The 23416-nt window shown below is 36.2% G+C and overlaps 1 protein-coding gene across 1 annotated transcript; it reads right to left on the bottom strand.

Moving 5' to 3' along the window:
* Positions 1-284: 284 nt before the first annotated feature.
* Positions 285-23179, bottom strand: LOC135082866 (CCAAT/enhancer-binding protein-like). The gene is made up of 2 exons (XM_063977626.1): positions 22220-23179; positions 285-481 (listed from the first exon to the last, which is right to left on the bottom strand). Exon 1 carries the CDS (start codon positions 23066-23068, stop codon positions 22226-22228), a length of 843 nt encoding a protein of 280 aa, XP_063833696.1. The 5' UTR covers positions 23069-23179; the 3' UTR covers positions 285-481; positions 22220-22225.
* Positions 23180-23416: the final 237 nt, after the last annotated feature.

Genomic DNA, 23416 nt, shown 5'->3' with positions numbered 1-23416 from the left:
ATCAATGTCAAACTTGCAAGTATTTAACTAGATTTTGTAATAGAGTGCATTTGGTTATTTTTCTCATTGATCTTACAGGGACTATTTTCAATCGTTTTGCAAAGAGACATATTAGATTTGACAGAGAAGAGAGGGCAGATTTGGAATCTAAAATGTATACACCAGCTTACAAAGTAGAGTAATAGATAAAAATCGTATACAGAAATCACTTCTTAAGTAACTTTTACTTTGTTAAGACGATAGCATTAAAGAGAAGGTAGACAAAGTAACAAATATACAGTTATAAGCTTACCGCGCCCGCTACCGCTTGTATTAGCACAAAGGCCGTCCACGCCAATGTTTAATCTTCATCACTTAAAACTAAACTATCCGTGTATATAAAATGTAAAGTTAAAATCACAAAGAAGTAATTTTTCTAACTAGCTGGCGTCACTTAATGCACATATCACACCGAGCCGTCCGTCACTCCGTTTGGCGCCATCTGTAACAATAAAAAATATACTTTAAAAACAGTCTTCATTGGACAAAAAAAAAGTAAAAGATTGGACGAATAATTTATTAAGGCTCCGTCCAAAGTCGCTGTGCCTAACTGGGTCCACATTGTATAACTGCTTGAATTGTAAGATCATGAATCAATCAATTAATTCGCTAATAAAGCAATTAATTATTGAGTATTTAAATACTAATAAGAATGTCAGAAAGAATTTAGGCAACAAAAGGGCTAAATGACGCTTCTCTCTGTCATAAGATAAACACTTTCTCTTTGGCTTTATTTCAATCAAAGGACACAGCTGGACAAAGGCCTCTCCTAAGAATTTTCACAATAAATGGTCCTGCGCTGTCCGTATCCAGGTGCTTTCCACGACCTTCACTAGATCGCGGGCTACCGAGTGGAACGTTATTTTGTGCTAGACTCAATCAAAAATGCATTCAAACTTAGGCAAGCCTATTATAAAATCAACCAAATCTAGAATTACGATCAAATAGAGAATTAGCTGACTCATGATTGCAAAAGTTTCGGTTCTCTCATTGCGTCCATTCATTCAATATCTTCATCAGTTTCAGACCTATATAGGCAAGATTTTTATCATTCATCATCAGTCAGAAGTTAAAATTGCATTGGTTAGCTGCACAGTGGGTCACTTCCTACATTGAAAGGTCCAAGACTCTCTGTCCCACTGAGCGTTCTTTAGGCATTCCCTATTGCTAACACCATAATGTTTTCAATTAGAATTTCTTCTTTTTCACACCCCTTTGTTAAAAACTTGGTAATCTATTGCAAAATCGTTAACGAACGTCATATTGTCTACCGTCAAAAGTCCAATCACCAACCAAGTTAAAAATGACGTAACTGACAATCCGCTAATTCCTTAACTGTGACATCTCAGAATCTAATCTTGAACTACAAACCGTGAATAGGTTTATTATAACTGGCATTTCACACGTCCCACTTTCGAGTAAACTTCCAAAATGTTACGTCACTTAGTGGGACATCAGGTCGGTAGGTCGTTGTGCAACTACATTTTGGCGTTATGCAATATTGGAAAGTCGGCCGGGTTTCCGTATTATGCAACTGATAGTGGACCATGGTCTGAGATGGAGGTCGTGGTGTATTGAGATTATTGGGGGGTGAGAGGGGGTCTGAAGATGACTTGTATGCGAAAAAGCTCGAAGTGTGAGATTATAAGATAACTAGCGTCCGCCTGCAACTTCGTACGCGTGGACCTCGTTTAATTACTAATGATGTTGATAGATAGCGTTTCACGGCTTCCCCGCATGAATAATTTACGAACGTCAAAATTTTTAGTCCAGCGCGAGAAGATTTTAACCAATGACGATAGATGGCGCTTTTTACCAACGTCTTATTTATTTATTGAAATTTAGTTGGTCACATATCGCCATAAATTATTGCTTATATGTTAATCTGAGTTATAAACAATAATACTGTAAAGTTTCAACAAAATCCGTTCAGCAGTTTTTGCGTGAAAGAGTAATAAACATCCAGATAACATGACATCCAGACATCCAAACTTTCGCCTTTGTAATATTAAGTAGGATTGGGTCTCAATATTTTCATTAGGTCGTTTTGAAGAGACTGAAGTTTCAACAATGCATTTTTATCTATCAGTAGAAAGGTGGCTGAGTTTCTTGCGCTGCTTCTTCTTAACACTGGCCCATTTATAGTCCCAAAGCAGTGGTAGTAGTGGCAGGTATTCAAGTAATTCATGTTCTTTTTGGGGCCAAATATAACGTAAGCTCGTTTTTAACAGTAAAACGGTGTTTCAAAGTCAATTACGTGTTTCAAAGTTCCAGGTCAATTAAAGGTGATCCGTCTGCTCGTTTGCCTCCTATCACATAAAAAAAAAAAAAAAAAAAAAAAAAAACACTATTTTTATCAATCTATGTATATCTTTAAGTACCTTGATTATGACTCTTTTTTAATCTCTACCAATTTAGAAACATAACCAGATTTGACAGGACATTGAAAGAAGAATTAAGCTCACGTTTTCAATATTTTCCAGAAACTTTTACCCATCTAGTCAGCCATCAACCATCATGGAATAGTAAAGTATCTTTCTGGTTTTTTTTAAGTTTTTTTTTTAATTTTATCAAAGCTGACCAAGTTAACTTTGGAAACTTCAACTCCATACAAACAAAGTTAACATGCCATCAATGTGACTATGTGGTGACAATGTAACTGGGCCAGGTCACCAATCCCTATCCGGGACGCGATAGGGCACAGCATTTAAACGGATTTTATATGATTTACTTTGTATTCAGTATTTTACTTCAAATATTATTATAATTAACTTTGTACATACTCGTTTATTCAATGTTTTGAAGAACTTGATTTTAATTAACGTAACACAAAATAAAATGTGCCTATTAATGTTACTTTTTACTTGTTTTTTGTTGGTAACCTAGTCGTGCTGAGTTGTTAGTTGTAAGTCAATAAAAAATATTTTTCTCTAAGAAGAGTAATATTTAGAGAAATTCTGCGTAAGTTAAGTCTAAGTAAGTTTAATCTGTACGACCTTAAGAAAATCGATTTATCCTTAGTCCAAGCTCCATGCACTACGTAATTTTCTTTCTCGTATCTATACTGATATTAAATGCGAAAGTAACTCTGCCTGTCTGTCTCTCTTTCACGCCTAAACCACTGAACCGATTTTAATGAAATTTGGCATAGAGATAGTATGAGTCCCGGGAAAGGACATAGGATAGTTTTTATCCCGGTTTTTTTAAACAGGGACGCGCGCGTTACAGTTTTTCTGTGACAGACAAAATTCCACGCGGGCGAAGCCGCGTGCGGAAAGCTAGGTTTATAATATTTTCAACATTCAATTCATAAACTAGAAGCTTTCTTTTCAAACTTTTAAGCGTGTTCACAGTGCAACGAACTTTACTCATATGCAAAATTTTCTTGTAGGACTCAGAAACACTATGCCCTTCGGCAGTACCACAACCACTTTCTAAAACGTCCCATAAAAACAATCTTCACGCGCATGTCAACTCAAAAGCCATAATTTCCTATTTACCTTATCTAAAACTTTCCTGTGATCTTTACAAAAAAACCTTTTTTCCATTCCCAGCTCTAATATTCGGGAATAGAGTCAGTTTTCTATTGGTTGGGTCATGTTTTCGTCGGATAGATGCGCGGGAGTTGCGCGTTGGAATTTTTACCCTATTTCCTACAGAAATAGAGTATAAAATAGGTTGGAGATATGTTTTTTTTGTGGGATAGTGCGCAGGAGTGCAATGCCCATGTTCGGGTACCGACCCGTAGTTCGTTGACCCAGTGCAGTCTGATTTTTTTATGGTCGCTCTCTAGTTGATGCAGTTTTGACCTTTATTTTTCTTTTTCCGGTCGGATACCCTGTATTTTATTAGGGTTGTCGATTTTATCGTTTACTTTTCTTATGTTTCATATCTTACTCGTTCCTTAACCGGTGTTTTTGAGATTGTCAGATTTTAGCATTGGTTGCTGTTAAAGTAAGATGGTGCAACTCAGCTTAAGATTGGGCTGGAAGAATGACTTTTACTTTAACTTAAACAAAAATTAATAGTTTGTCAAACTCCATACAAAAAACACCAGTTATGGTTGTAGTTACGGTTACAATAATTCCAACTTGCTAAATGTAAAATGTGCATGAGAAATTGTGATTATAAGAAAGCTGTGAGATACTTTCAGCAAACAAAAAAAAAGTAAATAACTAAAATATCAAGCCAAAGTAAACAAAGTCAAGGCCGTCGATGCTTTACATAAGACATTTATATAAAAACAACGTAAATAAGTGTTTAAGTATTACATAAACTAAAATTTGAGTCGATATAACCACGCTCTACGATTTACTGTGTGCATTTACATTCATGTAGGAAAATAAAGAAAGAATGGACATGGCATGTTAGATTTTTCAATGTCCCATTGAATTTATGCAATACTGACGCCCGTATTCACAAACGATGCTTGCTTTAGTGAAGCAGCAAATCGAACGCACATCGTTGATAGAGCTCTGTGATTGATTCCTGTGTCACCCTGTGCGTCCACGCGCACTGTGAGACCTCATAGTAATGTTTGTAAATACGGGCGTTAGAATTAAATAGAATAGGTCTATCTGTGATATTAATTTGAAACGCGGCAATAGGTATTTGATTTGAGTAAAAAAATGTAACGCGAAACTTCATCGATCGAAGTTGAAGTTGGACTTTAAGGGCTCTTTCCCCCGGAAATCCAGTTATGCGGGATCCAGTAATGCAGGAGTCCTGCAAAAAACGGTAACGATATCCCGTGGGAACAAGCCTAAACTTTAACGTTGTAAATAAAAGCTTAAGCTAGCTTTAAAGCCTCTTCGCTTACGTCTTTGGATGTTTATTTATTTTCAAAATGTACCCCATTACTTTATTTGATAACTTTAGTGAAGTTTCTTAAAAGGTAGGCATTTTTTATAAAAGTCCACCAAATCGCCGTAACTACATAAACCCAATTAACTAATTTTCGAAGAACCGTACCCTTACATAAGCACAAGTGATTTTAGTTCAAGTCCACACACAAAACGCGAACCAGTCGTAATAAAGAGCAAAAACTGTTACGTCGTATGACATTGTGCGCGCGTTTCCTACATCCAGATCGGTGACGTAATAGAATTCAAAATGTAGGTTAAATTAATAAAAAAGCTAAGCCCCGCCCACCGCGTGCGAACGCAGTGAAAGTGCGGCGCGGGCGCAGCGCGTCGGCTGTCTTGTCATTCGGCCGCTGACCGCGACGGCGAGCGGTCGTGTCTCCGCGTGGATCATTTTAGGAGGTCAATGCATCGCTGTCGTTGCACTTTGATTGATTATGTTTATGCTTCGTTAAGAAAAATAAATATTATACTTTAATTAAAAGATAGCATAGGTTATTAGATTATTTAGTGTGGTTTATTAATTTATGGAAGGCCATTTTTCAGCTTAGGATTAGAAAAATATTTCACCCAATTCCTTTTGATTGCAAGGAATATCAACATGATTAAAATTCTTAGTTTAACTGCTGAAAAAAAATAATTGATATTAAAAATTATGTGTTAGTAGTTTAATTATTGTTTCATAATTTGTTGAATAATTAATAAAAAAACAATACTTTAAAAAACTAGGTCGGTCGTCAAAATTATTACATCCAACGTTTTCAATCAACGATACAAATTTTTTAGCTTAGTTGACGTTGTTGAGGCATAAAGATTCAATAAAATTGCAAGTCGCTTGTTTTTCAAGATGTCTTTCAGTGCATAATGAAATCATATTTTACCTAAACTTAGGGTTGTTGACTTTTTATCTATGATACTATTGTCACTCCTTGAATCACGTATGATTTTAATTCAAAGAATACAATTTTCAGAATAAATGCTATCAAATTCCAAAGATATTATGATCTAATTTAGCTTTTCCAATACTTTTTTTTTCTATTAGTCGCATAGTCAAATTCAAATTCAAAACGTTTATTGCATGTCACATTACAATTTATAATAGTCGCTTCACCTAACCACCACGTGTGGTTGAGCGCAATCATAATTCAAATAGTTTATTCAATACATAGGCCCTTTCCAGGGCACTTATACACGTCCCAAATATAGCTTGCCCTTGCATAGGCTAGGCAAGGAATGGTGGAAGATACAATGCAAATGTCTCAAAAAACAATTAAAACTATTTAGGTAACTACCAACTTTAAATCCATTTCCCGAATCAGTTGCTTTAAGTATGATAAATTTTATAAATGACATTATTTTCGTAGACATAACGAGGTGTGGTTAGGTTATAACTTGAACAGATAAAATAGGTTTAATAAAACTTAATCTTAGTTTTTTTCCATGAATAAACAATGAAAAATGTCAACAAGTGATTCAACTAACCGTTAGATAGCTGACTGTAAACAATCAACTGATTCTATACGTATCTCTGATAAATGAATGACTATTTCCGTATTCTATAACTACCCAGTAGCGTGGCAACAAATGGTGCATCGTCGAAAGGGATTCGAATTCGATGCTCAGTGAGATCAATTATTGAAAATAGCCAATGATGACAGTGACTTGACACTATTAATGACTGACTCTCATTTCTGCTTAAGCCAAAGCTTATCTATAGAGATGAATGCCACGCGGCATTAAGTTCGCCTTTTGAACTAAAAAGTACTGTAGCGTATAACGCACTGTTTATATTCAAATTCATACATATCCCCTAGGCCTAAGCCACATTAAGCAAGGTGGAACAGGAGTTTGATATGAATAAAGTTTATTTATCAAAATACATAGTTAAATAAATGTAAAATGATAATAAATTAAAAAAAAATACTTATGTTTCTGGTCACATATTATAATAACAGTCTGTTGTTACTTCGAAAGAAGTACGAGCATAGTAAAAATCAAATGGCAAGAAATAAACACTGAGTAATAAAAATTTTACACTCCTATAAATCTCATAAGATATTGTTATTGTATTTCCATCAGTTTACTCAACGCTTCACGATAAAAAGATAAGTAAGGCAGAAGGAATCTGTCTACCTACACACACAAATAATACACTTCTAATCTAAATCTAATAAAATTCTAATAATTGTCTAACTGAATCTGAAAATTGACTAGAAAAAACAAAGTAAGGTCTTTTAAGTTCTTGCAACACACGAAGGCGAGTGTTCTTTACTTGTGTGTGTACGTGCACGTGCACATAACGATAGTGTCTGTCAAAAATTTTGAAAAATGAGCAGTAGCGAGCCACTACACATGTAAAGCTCACTCGCCTTCGTGAATTGCAACAACTATAGATTATACCAGGACTGAAGTCTTAGAACTTTGGCTTAAGATCTAGTAAAGCCCTGTTTAAAGTGTCTAATTCAAAAACTGAAATTGTCTTGTTTAATTTAACTATTTGGTGACGTTAAACTATCATCAATACTGGGACTTTTCTATCAAATCCTCCATTGGCCTTTAGTAAATGAGTGAAGACGTCCTCCTGCAGTGAGACTACCCGATGATGAATACTGTGACAATATAAATGAAATAATAAATATTCATGGGCCAGTCCCAGTCCCAATCCAAGCAAAGCTTGTACTATGGATCTAGAAACAGGGGTGTTATTATAAAAAACATAAACTGACGTTAAACGCGTGTTAAAAATTATTTGGATACTAAATGTCAATTTAAATAAATATTCAACGCCCATTTAACTTTTTGTAATAAACCCCCAGATGTCCAAAACATAACTTTTTCTGTAGATGATTTATTACCTTTATCCAATCAAATTCTCAACACTTTCCACTACAACTTGAGATTTACTCAAAAACGGCACCATTCATCGATAACGGCATGTTTGTTTGTTTGTTCGCTGATAACGATTTATGTCAGTGCTATCAATACTATCATAGTGCCCTAAATAACTATTGGCTTCATAGAGCAGTGTTTTAGTTTCGTGCGTAAAAAATGATCATCACTAGATACCAAAGTGATTATTTAAAATCATTGCTGAATCAAAATTACAAGGTAGTTCTTGTATAGATGCGATAATGATTATTTTAAAATCATTGCTAGATCGAAATTTTGTAATGATTTACAGTTCCTTTTCAAAGAACTTATGCGTGTTCCAAGTATAATGTAGTTTGCAAATAACATGAAAAGAATGATGAAAAACTGTAAGCCTTACAAAGTATTCAAAATACAAAAATGCCTGTAGTAGAGTTACATATGGACCAATTTTATTGGAAGTTCAAGGTATGTCTAATTTGTCTATGCAGAAGGGATCTCAATTTAAAAAAGGAACAACGTCTGAAAAGGTCTTAGTTGAACTCATTGAAAAAACTAACTACAACACAAACCTAAGATGGCCGCCTCCAACTTCCCAAAATAGCTAGTTGTTACCTTAATATTGTTTCTATTTCAAAAGATCGCATTTCGAATATTTACCCTTTCATCAAAGACCCCAGCGAAAAAGATTTCCTTGTAAAAGGGGTAATTATTACATCATAGCGATGGAAAGCGCTAGAGTCCGCGTGACCACACCAAAGAAATGGAAAATCAACGTGATACAATAGTAGAAATTTTGCTTCCCCCGTGGTAGGAACGTGAATGGGGCTGGACCCTTTACAGGTAGGGTTTCTATAATGAAACAAGGAAAACCAAGTTTTTGGGGGCAGGAAGGTCTTCGTCGACGTTTCGTAATAGATCGGCAGGTCAAGCTGTTCTTGCTGCAAGCAAAAGGTCATATAAACATTGCTTTGATGAGTAAGAGTCAAGCTTGAATGGCGAATACTGCAGTATTCATGGTATGTTTGTACAAACATTTGCAAGCCTAGGTTTGCCCAGAGCAATTCAAACCATAAGTCTACCATACATGATGCTGAGTATATTTTTACAAATAAAACATGAATATGATAAGGAGTTATTTATTAGTTTAGATTTGAAATACAATTTATGTCCTCTTCTAATGTCTGCTATTCTTAGATTTTTCACGACTTCATTCAAGCCTGTATTTTATGGAGATAAAAGTAATATTTATTTATTATTACTTTAAGTCACTAAGTCATTAGTCCTCAAAATGCTATATTTAAAAAATTTAAAGACAAGAAAATTAAAATTTTTAAATTTGAAGATGGTTTTGGTCCACAGATGCCCTAATTTAGGCTCTATACATTAAGACTGAGGACTTCTAAAACAAGTAAATACGTAGTTCAAGTTTTAAAAACCCCAACGCCGCATTCCACGTGGCCATAGAAGTTTGTGGAAAAATATATTTCTTTGGGAATCCTTAAAAAAATTACTTTCTGAACAACGTTCAAAGGTGTGCTGTTGTTTATCCCTTTTTTCGTTGGAAAATTCTAATGCTGCCTCTTTCACTCTATCTAGGGTGAAATGAGGATAAATATTGTTTTCGTATTTTGAAACACCATTAAAATTTACTATTAAAGACAAAAATTTTAGTCACAATTAGTGATATGAATAGAGGTAATGTTAGTCACGGAAAAGTTTAAATCTAACACATAGATGAAATTGTACATGTTCAATTTTGTTTTATTATTACAATAAGTTAACTAAACAACAGCAATGAAAAAATTTTTACGTAGGTACTTTGCGACTCACTCTACGATTGTTATTCAGTTACATTGAACCCTACGTAGAATGGAACGTCACAGGTATACCAATCAGCTGATCCTAATATAAATAACTATTATATCATGTTTCGTCTTTTCCCATAATACGGCTAAAAATAAACATCCTCCTCCCACCCACACGACTCATTTAACGTGCCGGTTCCAACGTGCCCTCAAGCTTGCGACACTTCGCAATTTTCCAAAAACTTTTTGACAATTTCGCCACATTTCATAAAACTTCAATTTTCCTTCTAGTTTCGTTTGACATTGCACTGGTTTCTCCGGAATAACAGTGTCGTAATACCATAAAACAAGGATCTGCATACTTACGAAACGGGAATTGCGGCAATTTTGTTGTACAACACCTACAAAAACTACATTTTAGACACCTTTTTTTCCTTATTTCTCCAGCGAAAATGGACTGATTAAAAATAGCATCAGCGGTTTAGAAATCATAGCATCATTTGTATGGTTCATTGATCAGTTCTTAAGTTATTTTGCTTCTACGAGTATTTAAAACAAAAAGAAAGTTCGAAACTCTAAAATATTTAATCGAAATGTAGTCCAGTCAATAAAGCATTATAGATGGAAATCCGTGGAACACAATTTTTGACTTCGGGACTTTATTTAGACTAGTTAGGAGGTGAACATAGTAAAAGTCCCCGCCCTTAGCCCTTGAGCCAGCGGGGAGAAGGGGGTTTAAAGCTACCACTTTTCGGTTTTTCGCTTAATCCTCGGAAACTATGGGTCCTAGTGACATGACTACTATGAACCAAAAAAAGCTTATTCAATTTGCTACAGGTGAGACAGTCAAGTTTTTCTATATCTTGTATAGTTTTCGCGGCATCTGCTCTAGAAGGTCTGTAATATTGGAAATTTTATTTTTGTCTTACATGTTTCCATCAGGATGAAATCGAGTAAATCAACATTGAGCTAATATTCTAGACATGCGGGAGCATGTTAAGCCTAGTTCCAGGGAGGGGACTACACCGTGCGTATATTTAGACGAACCAATTGGAGCCACTTTTGACTCCTCATCACTCAAAAAGTACTGTGCATTAACACTTCAAATTTGGCTCATGTGTTGAGACTAGGAAGATAAACATCAGCTTCAAATTTCATAAATATACCTCAAACGGTTCTTTAGGTATTGACGTCTAAAAATCTACATGACTGACCTATAAGACCAAATTCAACCACTTCCAGATGACCTTGAAGGTTCAAATTTGGCATCCAGATAGGTAGCTGTGTAAATACAAAGGAACAAATAAAAAACCAGTAAATTTTAACATTTCACAGGTGATAGACAGATTTTAGTGTCCTAAATGTCGATTTTTGAACGTCAATACCTAAATAACCGTTTGAGGTATATTTATGAAATTTGAAGCTGATGTTTATCTTCCTAGTCTCAACACATGAGCCAAATTTGAAGTGTTAATGCACAGTACTTTTTGAGTGATGAGGAGTCAAAAGTGGCTCCAATTGGTTCGTCTTAATATACGCACGATGCAGTCCCCTCCCTGGAACTAGGCTTAACATGCTCCCGCATGTCTATAATGTTTGCTCAATGTTGATTTACTCGATTTTCTCCTAATGGGAACATGTAAGACAAAATTAAAATTTCCAAAATTACAGACCTTTTAGAGCAGATGCCGCGAAAACTATACAAGATATAGAAAAACTTGACTGTCTCACCTGTAGCAAATTGAATAAGCTTTTTTTGGTTCATAGTAGCCATGTCACTAGGACGCATAGTTACCGAGGATTAAGCGAAAAACCGAAAAGTGATACCTTTAAACCCCCCTCTCCCCGCCGGCTCAAGGGCTAAGGGCGGGGACTTTTGCTATGTTCACCTCCTAACTAGTCTAAATAAAGTCCCGAGGTCAGAAATTGTGTTCCAGGGATTTCTTTCTACACCGTCGTTAAAGCATTCATTGACTGGACTAATGGTACTTATCCCATCTCTTGTTGGGAATTATTGGCAAGTATTTGTTCTGAGTATTTGCAAAAGTTTTGCGTTGCTACGCGGACCAATCATCAACCTTCAGGGCAAGCTTTTGTACAGCCGTGGATGTCTTGACAATAAGGGTATAGTTGTATGATGAGAAGATACATTATAAATCACACACATGCCAGTCGTAAATTTTAAATGATCGTGATCATCAAACCTTGTGCCTCCAGCAATATCTGGTCTGGTTCGCAAAGTACGGTCAACTTTCTTCACCGATTCTTCTTACTTATTATCTTTACGATCAATGTTGTTATGCAAATCAATTTTCCAGTTGTTAAGATCAATTTTAGCTTCGATTGTATCGGTTGTTGTGTTCTTGCAGTTAAGTTCTTCTGTGGTTGAGGATTCCACTTGAAACTCACTTCCACCTTCGGCTTCGTCAATTTTCATCAGGTGAGATGCAGGCCAAGAGCTCCATCGTTGTAGATAAAAAATATTCATCATAGGTATTCACGAATAAATGATAGTAATTTATGCCCCAAATTACGCAGATAACAATTCAAGGATGACAACAATAAAAGCATGCTGTACATTTCGATGATAAATAATACTATTCAAGATTCAAAATACTACAACAAAATTATCACCATTATCAAAGATACCGAGTATTTGCGGCAGATTACGCAAAGCGCTGTGACCTTGAAGTGAGCTATAAATATCCAGCTAAATATATTCAAGCAAGCTATTTATAGCAGCTTGAGTCAATAACCTTTTATCTTGTCAATTCGGATCTAGATTCATACTTTTACAGTTTTTTATCGTAACTATTCCTTGACTTGTCATTCATGAATCTAGATTTAAATTTCGGTTTGTAGTTCCGAAATCTGACTGCCTAATTCTTTACTGATAATATTCAAATTCATTAACCTTGCGTTTATTTTTTTATCCCCAACGAGGAATCTCTTGGCCTGTATCTCACCTGATGGTAAGCGACGATCAGGCCGAAGGTGGAAGCGAGCTTCACCCGGAATCCTCAACCACAGAGGAACTGGCTATCTTACCTCTAACTGCCGGAACACAACAATGCTGTTAACATTGTTTTTATGGCGACAGACTTAGGCAAGATGGTGGTAGCTAGCCAGGCGGACTTGGAACAAGTCCTACCACCAACCAAACCGAACAGAAAATTCTGCCCCCACTGGGAATCGAACCCGGGACCTCTGCGTCTGAAGCAGGTGGTCTAACCACTAGACCACAGAGGCGGTTATATTGTTGTTTGTAGGTTTCATTCATAAATTCTCCGAGAGTTTACCAAATGTTTGATCAAATTAGCTCATTAATTAACCAATTACATTCTCTGAACCCTAGATCCATCGCTTGGACAAACATATTTGAGTTAAAGACGAAGTACTAGTATCTACTTATTCCGTGGTTAAAGCCCTAATGTCTTGATTTCTTCATTGAACCATCCGTCTTTTGACATTAACTTATTTAAATTCAAGCTTATAAGGTTAAATTATTCACTTAACAGTTCAGTAATGATCATTTCTGTGTATGATTGATTCCAGCCATCATTGCTGACGTTTATTAACAGTTCAATTACATAATTTGATTGTTTCAAAAGTTGAACGACAAGCGTTGATCCAATGCATGTCAATAAAAGGGTATAACAACAACAGACGGTGACCTGGCCTGGTGGTTCGCGTACTGGACTAACGTGGCAGAGGTTACAGATTCGGTTCAGAAAAGGTATGCATGAACAAAATGAACAAAATCTAACGAGGAAGCTCTTGGCCTGCATCTCACCTGATGGCAAATGATGATCAGGCCAAAGGTGGACGCGAGCTTCACCCGGAATCCTCAACCACAGAGGAACTGGCTATTTTATCTCTAACTGCCAGAACACCAATACTGTTAATAATGTTGCTATGGCGACTTAGGTACGATGGTGGTAGCTAGCCAGGCGGACTTAGACCAAGCCCTAACATCAACCAGATAAATCTGCCTTTCTGTTCAGTTTGGTTTTCACTAGAAATCGAACCCGGGACCTCTGGGTCTGAAGCAGGTGATCTTGCCACGAAAAAAAAGCGGTTAGTTCCAAAAAAAATGCATGTTTAAAGCTAAGCGTCCACTTGTCGGTATCGTACGCATCGGACGTATCGCACGCAATGGATCGTAGTATTATTTATATGGAAACTCATATAAGTGCGTCCACCTGTCCGCATCGTACGCATCGCACATCCGATAAGATGTGTTTCGTACGATGCGTCCGTTGCGTACGATACCGACAAGTGGATGCTTAGCTTGAGTATCCACCTTCCGGAATTTCATTAAATAGATAATGATGGCCGGATGGTATTAGATTTTTTCATGGCAAAGTTTTATCTTTCATTTAATTATTGAAAAACTACTTATCTCCTTGTGTTTTTGACAAAACCTACCGCAACGTTTTTAATTTTGTAAGTGAAATTATAGTAAATACAACTTTAAAATATAATAATATAGGTCTACTATAATACTAATATAATAATAAGGTACACAAGGCCAGGCAAGTCCCTCGTAATTTTTTGTAGCCATTTAATCAGACCATTTGATATCAGTGTTTCCTGTCAGTAATTATCATAATGTGTTTCAAATACGCGTTATTAATGCATGACATTGTTTTAACTATGGATGATTAAGGAACCCATTTGAACTACGCAATGTTGGTAATAGATGGCGCTGTACGGAATTACAACACGATTACTCCATATTGAATGTTAGTAGTTAGTGAAATTACAAATGATGGACCTTTAAAGAACCAAAACCTTTTCGTTGTTTCTTTGCTTTAAGGTGATGATATCGATACTTAGTCGATAACTTGATTAAGTTTTGTTACAAATAAATGATAAAATAGGACTTGATATTGATTGAAAAACATACCAACCGATTGAGAGCGTCCTTCTTTTTTGAAGTTGTGCAAAAATTAGAGTAAAAGTGAAGCCAGTCTGATTGAGCCGTAGCGTATCTGACAATTTTAGCAATTTGAACTCTGACTCCTAACTTGGTTACTCAGTAGAAGAAGCCAGAAAAAGTGATTGGAAATTAAAATACGCACAGAAAGTGAGAAAACACAACATTTTGCTAAGGAGTTAAAGGTCCCCATTGTGTAAAAGTCAAGCCACGATTTGATGTAAAATTTCACTTTTGCAAACAGAAAACTTCATTTCGAAATACGTATTATACAGGGTGTTAGGTAAATGGGTATATGAGCCGACACTAGCCCATGTTAACATGGGCATATAAATGGTATGGTGAAGTCAGAAAATGTATATCTTAATTTTAATTATTTTAATATTCATACAAATCGCATTTTATAAAATTATTTTGTATGAAAATTAAAAAAATTAAAATGATGATATCAAATTTCTGACTTCACTATACCATTTATATGCCCATGTTAACATGGGCTAGTGTCGGCTCATATACCCATTTACCTAACACCCTGTATACTTCTCTATACTTAGTTAATTTGTATGCAGTAAAATTTACAATTATAAGCGAAAATGCTGCTTTGTTATCAGTGGCTGATTTCCCCGGCCACTTTCCAACTTGTCATCCTGAATCCGTGGATGGGGTTATGCGAGAGATGTCAACGCATTTTTGATGCCAAAATCGAAATATTTTTCGAGTGATTAATTTAATAAAAAGGTTTCAGTGGGTTTGTTAATTCAAATAAGAACATTATTAAAAAGAACTTAGATATATTTTTTTTTGCTTTTTCAGGTTTTTCCGTCTTTAATTTTACCTAAAGAGTAGGTTCTAGACTTTCACTGCTTCGCTCTTCCTTTTCAGTTATTTTGTGGCACAGTTTAATAAATAAGTTACTATGGTAGACTTAACGACATGCTAAAAAAAAAAGTTTTTTGTTTCAGTGACAATTTCAAGTTTGAATTATTTTTTGTAACAATCTAGCACTTATTTATGTTTTAGTTTAACGTAATAAAATTCTATGAAATAAGCATTAGAACTGTATCAGAAAGCAGCGCCTCAACAAATAAAAACCTTCAAGTAACAGCAATAAAAATGTTTTAAATCAAACGCAATTTCTAGCTCATTCTCTTGCAAAGGCGATCGTTTGACACACATACTTGCTGGTTGCGCAAGAGCGCGCCGTCTGGTACCGCGGTCAATTTCCTTTCGATTTTGTTTGTTTACTGTAAGGACGTTTTTAGATATTTCCTATACTATTATACGAAGAATTATTTTATTGAGGGCTTAGTTTTATTTTTGTTATTTTGATGCAGTAAAAAAGAGTCGCAATTTGTACAGGACTTAAGTCATTGTTTTATTTTCGATTTCCGTTGACACTGAATTTTAAATACTTAGGCACTATTTGTGCGTACTATTTCGCAATGCGTTTACAAGTACTCGATCACAATTAAAAATAAAATCTACTAAAAATCTAACAGATAATAGAAAAAATAAATACCTACCTCTTGTTAGTGTAGGAAATTCAGAGTTTTTTAAATTTAAGCCAATCAATAACAGGCTAGAAAAAGTAAATTATGTTTGTATAATATGTGGTGGTGGTATGGCTTAGTGGTAGATTCTAGTCGCGTGTCAGTGCGTTGGGCATCGTGACCATTATGTTGAATGACGAAACAAACGGTAACATCTTTTACGCAATATTTCATCAACAAAAATTTTTATACGATTTAAAATGAAATTTAAAAAAAAACAGAAGAAAGTCTTTTCTGAAAGAAACACTGAATTAAAACCAAAAGCCTTGCCAAAAAAGCTGAGCACTTTTGCATAATCTCTCCCAAAAATTTACATCACACGAAAAAATTAAAAATCGTCGTGCATCCCGCATAAGTCTGTCCAAAAACACAAAAGGCATATTAACGAAAAAAAGTGAAAGTCAGCGCTCGCGCAGCCGCGTATAATCTATGGTTGAATCATCGCCTGTGGGCGTAGGTGGCGGTAGTGTCGATATTGTAGGCCTATAGGTACAGACAGCACATAAGACTATACCAGAGTTCGTAAGACTATACCAGATCCAGTAATGCAGGGTCCCGCAGAACTGGACTGTCGTGTGAACATATTATGTGTGTATGAAATTCGAATTATCCTACTAATTTCTACTAATATCTTCTAAATATATAAAAGGAGAAACTGACTGACTTAGTGACATATCAACGCACAGCCTAAACGGCTAAACGTAGGCACTTGAAATTTGGAAGGGACGTAGCTTAGGTACCGTAGAGGTGCACTAAGAAAGGAATTCCCGAAATTCCCACGGGAACGGGAATTAGCGGGAAAATCCTTTTGTATGAAAAATCTGAACCGCTTAAGTTAGACGCTTGAAAGGCATGCAGGTACCTTAGTAAACTTAAAGCTTAGTTACAACAGGATATTTCAAAATTTTAAGGAACGGGAGTTAGCGGGAAAAAACATTTGTATGAAAAAATCTATAAACGGGTAAAACGGGATCCACGCGTACGAAGTCGCAGGCGGCCGCTAGTTATAAATAAATACGAAAGTTTGGATGTCTGGATGTTTGGATGTTTGTTACTCTTTCACGCAAAAACTACTGAACGGATTTTGATGAAACTTTACAGTATTATTGTTTATAACCCAGAATAACATTAATACTGAAATACCTAAACTTCTAAACGGGATCCTGCAAAAAACAGGACGTCTCCGTGGTAACAAAGAAGATCATCGAAATAAGATGCCACAGTATTAAAGCTAAAGCTAAATTTTAGCTTGGTGTGTTGGTAAAGACAGAAAATTTGCTAATCACTGTAGCATTTTACGATTGTAATATTAACTATATATTTTGAGACAAAAATGTACACTTTGATTTGCTGTCGACGACTTTAACGAGAATTAATTTTAAAGGCTTGAATGTAAAACTAAAGTTCAACTATCGGTAAAATGCTAAGAAAACAATGTTTGGTTTTTTATTGACGAAATATTGACTTGACATTAAAACTCGTTAACCGTATTTTATGCATTAATTATAAACTCAGTACAGCTTACACAAATAAGTTAATTTTGTGTGTGGTGTAACTATATTTTACTGGATGGACGAAATCATGGCTAATGCTCTAAATTAGCTCTAAAAGTTCTCGTTATAATCTGTCAAATAGCCTACTGACATTTTGTAACTAAACTTAATATAGCAGATATTTTTTGTGCTTATTAGGATTAAAAAATAAAGCCAGCTGTTAATTCTACTTAGTAACTAAGACTAATGTTTTGTTTTACTAAACATTGAGTTCAACATCATAAAGAGGGTTTATATAACATGCTATATATTGCATAATTTAAACGTAACACAGTTTTTATTAGACCATGAACTAATTGTTATGTCATTGATAAATATTTATTTATGTCAAATAGTTACAAAACCAGGGTAAATAGATAAAATCACTCCAAATAATCTCAAGAGCTTAACTACTAGTAGTAAGTAGCTTCGCGTAAGTGTTAATTACTAATTAATATTAATACACAATAATAATATTGTCAGTAAATAATAGTTTATTTACAAAAAAACATTAAAAAAGAAATATAAAAAATAATAGTCAACTTTTCGAACTTACAAAAGATAATGATTCTAAAGCTCATAAAGGAAATCTGACGTCAGTTAAGCTTAAAGTTATGTTACGGGTCTATTCCCACCTCTCGTTCCCACCACTGCAAATCCAGTGAAGCCGGGATCTACAGCTTGACCACCATTAAGAACTCAACCAGTGAAGGTCAAGTTTGTCCCAGGGGAAAGTCAAACTGTCATTGGACCCGCAACGAAATGAATCAGAAGAACATAGGAGGAGTTCGAAGCGGATGACAGGTGAAAAAACAAAGGCATAAGTTATCAGATCAGTCAAGCTCATGTCAACTTAGAACTTGAGAAGACATAACTTGCTTCCATACCAAAGTTTTCGCATGACAAAGCTAACTCCCACGCAGACAGAGCTGCAGTAAAAGCTAGTTATATTAGGTTGATTCATAGCCTGTAGGCTGCTTGTCCTTGCAGTTAATAACTTAATATTGTAATTGAACTATCTTATCTCATATAGTTAGTAAACTAGGCCTCGTGGGAAACCGTGGCATATTGACTCTTTAGACAGTTTTTGCTAGGAATTTCTTGGGAATGGCTCGTGGGAGTATGGTGTTACGACGGATTCGGTGACGGTGGTAAATGTTGTTGAATTATGGTGAGACTCACTTTTGTTGCGACTTAATCCGTAGATTTTGTTAAAAGTTTAAGCAAATGTAAAAGCATAATGCCCGTTTTTACCATTCTCGAGTTTTTAAGTGTCTCCTAAGTAACACATATAACAGGAATTTTGTTTTCTTAGGGGTCACTCAAACATTAGGGATTGATGGTGAAAACGGGCATAAGTGAGCCGAAAGCTACATTGTGCGAAATGTGCGAGCTGTGATAAGCTACATTTTGTAAAAGGTCATCAAAATACATGCTATAGTTAGTAGTTTTTGCGTTAACAGAAAAAAGCATCCATCCATCCTCAAAAACTTTCGTTTATTAATTAATAGGCAAATAAGGATAGGAATCTAAATTCGCCATACGTTAAAAGCACCATGGAAAGAGCCTAAGTTACTGAATTAAGTTAGTTATAAGTTAACTAAGTTACTTTGACTTTAACTATACAGAAATAGTTTTAAAAAATGCGACTTGCCTACAATACTATGAATCAATAAGACTATTTCAAGGAATACTTTCATTAATCAACATTGATTGAATACAATTTCATCACATGGTGATTTTTTTTTAACAACTTTTAAAAACTTGTTTTCTTTTCCATAAATTAATACTTAATTAGCCAAAAAATTAAATATCATAACCCAGATGTTCCTCACTAATTCCTATTATTTCATGAATGTACTGCATAAAATTGTTAAAATCACCAAGTCAAACCAACGGAAGCATTTATGTAGGGCACGACCGGCGAAAATTCGACGAGGAACAGTCAAAAACGTGTCCTAAAACTACAGTGCTAAAGTTCACACTCATGCGCAGCCATGCGGTGAAAACGAAAGTTGCAAGCAGGCTACGTTTTGCACAAATGAATTTGAATACAAATTCTCTATCCGGTATAAAAGAGTTATGACTGCTAACTGCCCATGCTCTCCTGGTACTTGTAGGCATATTTAGATTGAAAGAGAAACAAAAAAGTGAAATTTGAGAACTGTTAATAAATAAAAATGGCTGCGTAGGCGATGTTAATATACTATGTGAAGCTAGATGTTCGAATTTTGATTTAGAATGATATACCATTGATGATTTGTATCAATCTGGGCTATAGGATAATTGATTGTTTAAATATTTTCTCAAACATCAATCTAATTTGTAGAAAGAAAGTGAAATTTGAATAGGAGCTTAAAATTGACCAAATCACATGGGCAATAGCTTATTTCAATAAAGAGAATTGATTGACAAAAATAAATGAAGTGAATAATGATGAAATTAATAAATGTTTCACTGCATCGTGCATAACGTGGTCCAATTATGTCAATTAGTAATACGACATCCGTTGGTCAGTGATTGGTAAACGGGGAAGGCTTGAGCTACTCCTATAAACCAAATAATGTCATTCATTGGCGCTAAACTTAATTAAAAACGTGAAATATGCTGATAGAATTATGGGAAGACTTAGTAATGACCCCTGGGGACAGATGCTCAGAAAATATTAACTTGGTTACAATCTTCACTTTAATTAAGATTTTACTGTACTCGTACTTGTAAACTAATTATAGCCCCTACATTATTGTTTACTAAATTATTACCTAATCGGATGGTTACTGTTTCCCCACTTCAAAGTGACTACAATTTTCATTTTATTTGAAACATAAAAAGTCATGGGTGTAAAGGAAAATTTAATCGTGGTCATTAGTTCCATTACTATTTATTCCATTAATACTACAGATAAAGATTATTGTAAAGACAATTAAGATTTGATAAACATTAACAGTGGATTCAAAAAGCTTTTTAGAGCTAATCTTTGAATTCGTCTTATTGGGTACAACTGTCACTATCTCTCACTCTCTACGTCTTAAAACAAAACCAGATTTAGGGAATAACATTAAAACAATATAAAGCTTGTAAAAATAAAAAAGAACAACCACTAAAATCCAATCGACCATAGCAACAAAATTTACGAAGTCCTAGAAAAATTTGAACAGTCTTCGAATCGCGAAGTCCTAAGTTAAGAGTTGAAAACACCAAGAGAAAATAAGCAAAAATTATTTTTTTACGTTCCCGTCACTTGGGACACAAGAACTTTCTTAAGAATTATGAACAGGGTAAAAAGTTGGTGGCAACGTGACTATCAACACGGAGATTATTTGTCATAACATGACGCTTATTACAATGGGCTAAGGTTTGAATTGGGAGCTCGAGCACGTGGCTAGGATCAAACGCACACTCGCTTTCAAACATGTATGGGTGTGTATGGGTTACTATGAGCATAGCAATTGGCTAATGATATGGTTGAGCAACAAAATGATGTAAAATGCGATTAAATTACAACAAAAACCTGACATTTCCGACTCGAAACAACAAATAGGGTCTTTTCTAAAAAACTGTCTTCTAATTGTCTGGAAGAGATCACTTTATAGCATTAAGACCGCCTAAATTGTGCCGTCTCTTTTGTGTTAGCATTTCTTTCTCATCTATCTATGTAGTTTTGATCGACACTTCCAAAATTTTTAAAGCTAATTCTACTAAATTCAACGTGAGATCAACAGTGAGAAATTTTTTAATTGCACTAAAAAAAGTAAAAGCTTTTTGTCTTTTTGAAACTTTTTTGACAACAAACCCATTGAAAGTTAACAAACATTTTCACATCAATCACATAATTGATAGTAAATTCTTGAACATGCGTTTTGCTTTGCTTTTTCTCGGAGTTCGAACTTAGCTTTTCCCACGTGATATTGTTATTAATAGTTCACGTGTGTTGAGTCACAATTACAACAATAGTAACAATAATGTTACATAAAATGCAAATAATAACATCTACGAGCACGTGATTGAAAGGAACAGTCATTTCTGATGGCGCTTTCCAAAATTTTACATCATTAATAATAATTACGTTATTGCTGATCGTAACCTATAATTTGCTGACGCAATTAAGTAAATACGCAAATTATGGGTAAAATTTGATTGCGTCATACTCAAAAAATAACATTTCTAATAAGTTAAGGGACATCAAAAAGAGTTGTTGTATCACCGAGTCATCTAACATAATAGGTCGGTTATTAATTGTGACTTCACACTCAATTCGTAAGCCCCATAAAATTCACTATACTTTTATTTACGACTGCGTTCACAGTGAAATAAAAAACACTACGATTTCATGCTTTCCACAAAAACCATTCATTCAATACGTCACGTTAGTTTTTCCTCGAGTTTTCACATTTATGTTTTTACGCAAATCACACACAATACATTCGTACATTTTTATATCTTATAAAAAGTAAGTAACTCGCAATTAACTGCACAAATCAAATTGTTTATTGAACTATCTATATTTTACCTGCTAAAACACACAAAATACGAGTACAACGTCCATGCTATCCCCTGTTGCACTAATTCACTTTGTTTACATTTCCTTCACATTCCCGTCAACATGTCACACATAACTCACCTCTGGTCAGAGCGTGTGGTCCGGCGCATGTGGCGCGCCCAGCTGCAGCATCGACCGACACAGCTCCGTGATCTCCGGGTGGTTCAGGTTGATCAGATGCACGTACATCTGTTTGTGCAGACTCAACTCCCCTGACACGGCTTCTAGCCTCTTCAACAGCGCATCCTTCTCCCTGAGCAGCGTTTTCACTTTTTCCTCCACCTCCCTAGAACGCACTTTGGCTTTCTCGCGCGATTTCCGCACTGCGATATTGTTGCGTTCCCGACGCCTCCTGTACTCATCCGTGCCTTTATCCAACGCTTTCCCAGAGGAACGTCGGGGAGGAATCGGCTTGTGCTTCAGCAGCGGAGGCAGCAAAGGTGCCCCTAGCGGTGGCAGCGGGGTAAATCCACCCCCGTAGGGCCCACTGACCCCTACGGGTGGCTGTGGGTTGTATTGGCCAGTGTACTGAGCACATGAGACGGATCGTCTGAAGTCGTGCGGCTCCGGCGGCTCCTCTTTAATCGGGGGAGCCTGTTCGTGTCCCGAATTTGGCTGCACGGGCGGCGCGTACGATGCTCCGGAATGCACCGGTTGCGGCATGTACGCCAACGTCGTCCGAGCATAGCTTTGCCGCGGCTGCGGCGAGCGTCCCCCAGGCAATATCTCCTGGAACAACGCCATGGTCTCCTCGCCGCGGAATTGATCCTCGATGAGGTGTTGCAAATCCAGGCTGATCTCCTGTCCATTTAGATCGTCTAGGTCTGGCGGCGGGAAAGCTGATCGTTTTTCTTCCACAGCCTTTTTGAGGTCTGGTTGCGGCGGCGGCGCCGGCGCGGCGGCCGCGTCGTACATTTGCGGGGACTCCATACCGCCGCTCGGGCCTATCGGGGGCCCAGCGGCGCCGGCGGCCCGAGTCTCCACTTCAAACACTTCACAGGTCACTGCACGTCACTCGGCGGCGCGGGCGTGCGCAGCGGCGGTCGGTCGCGGACTGGCGTCGCGCGCGCCGCTCGCAAAGTTGCCGGAAGGATCCAAGCTCGCGGGGATGGTGCGCGACTTTTTCTCGCACTTTTCAGCTCTGAAGTTTGTTTTTCCTCAACGGCGCATTGATTACGCGTTCTCTATTTTTGAACTTAATTTATTTATAGACATGAATCGGAGTTTTCGGTCGGAAATGATTGTTAATTATTATTAACTACGCATGTAATAAGGCTT

This window comes from Ostrinia nubilalis, chromosome 22 (assembly GCF_963855985.1).
Source record: "Ostrinia nubilalis chromosome 22, ilOstNubi1.1, whole genome shotgun sequence".
Classification (NCBI taxonomy): domain Eukaryota; kingdom Metazoa; phylum Arthropoda; class Insecta; order Lepidoptera; family Crambidae; genus Ostrinia; species Ostrinia nubilalis.
This window is presented reverse-complemented; position numbering and strand designations above follow the sequence as displayed.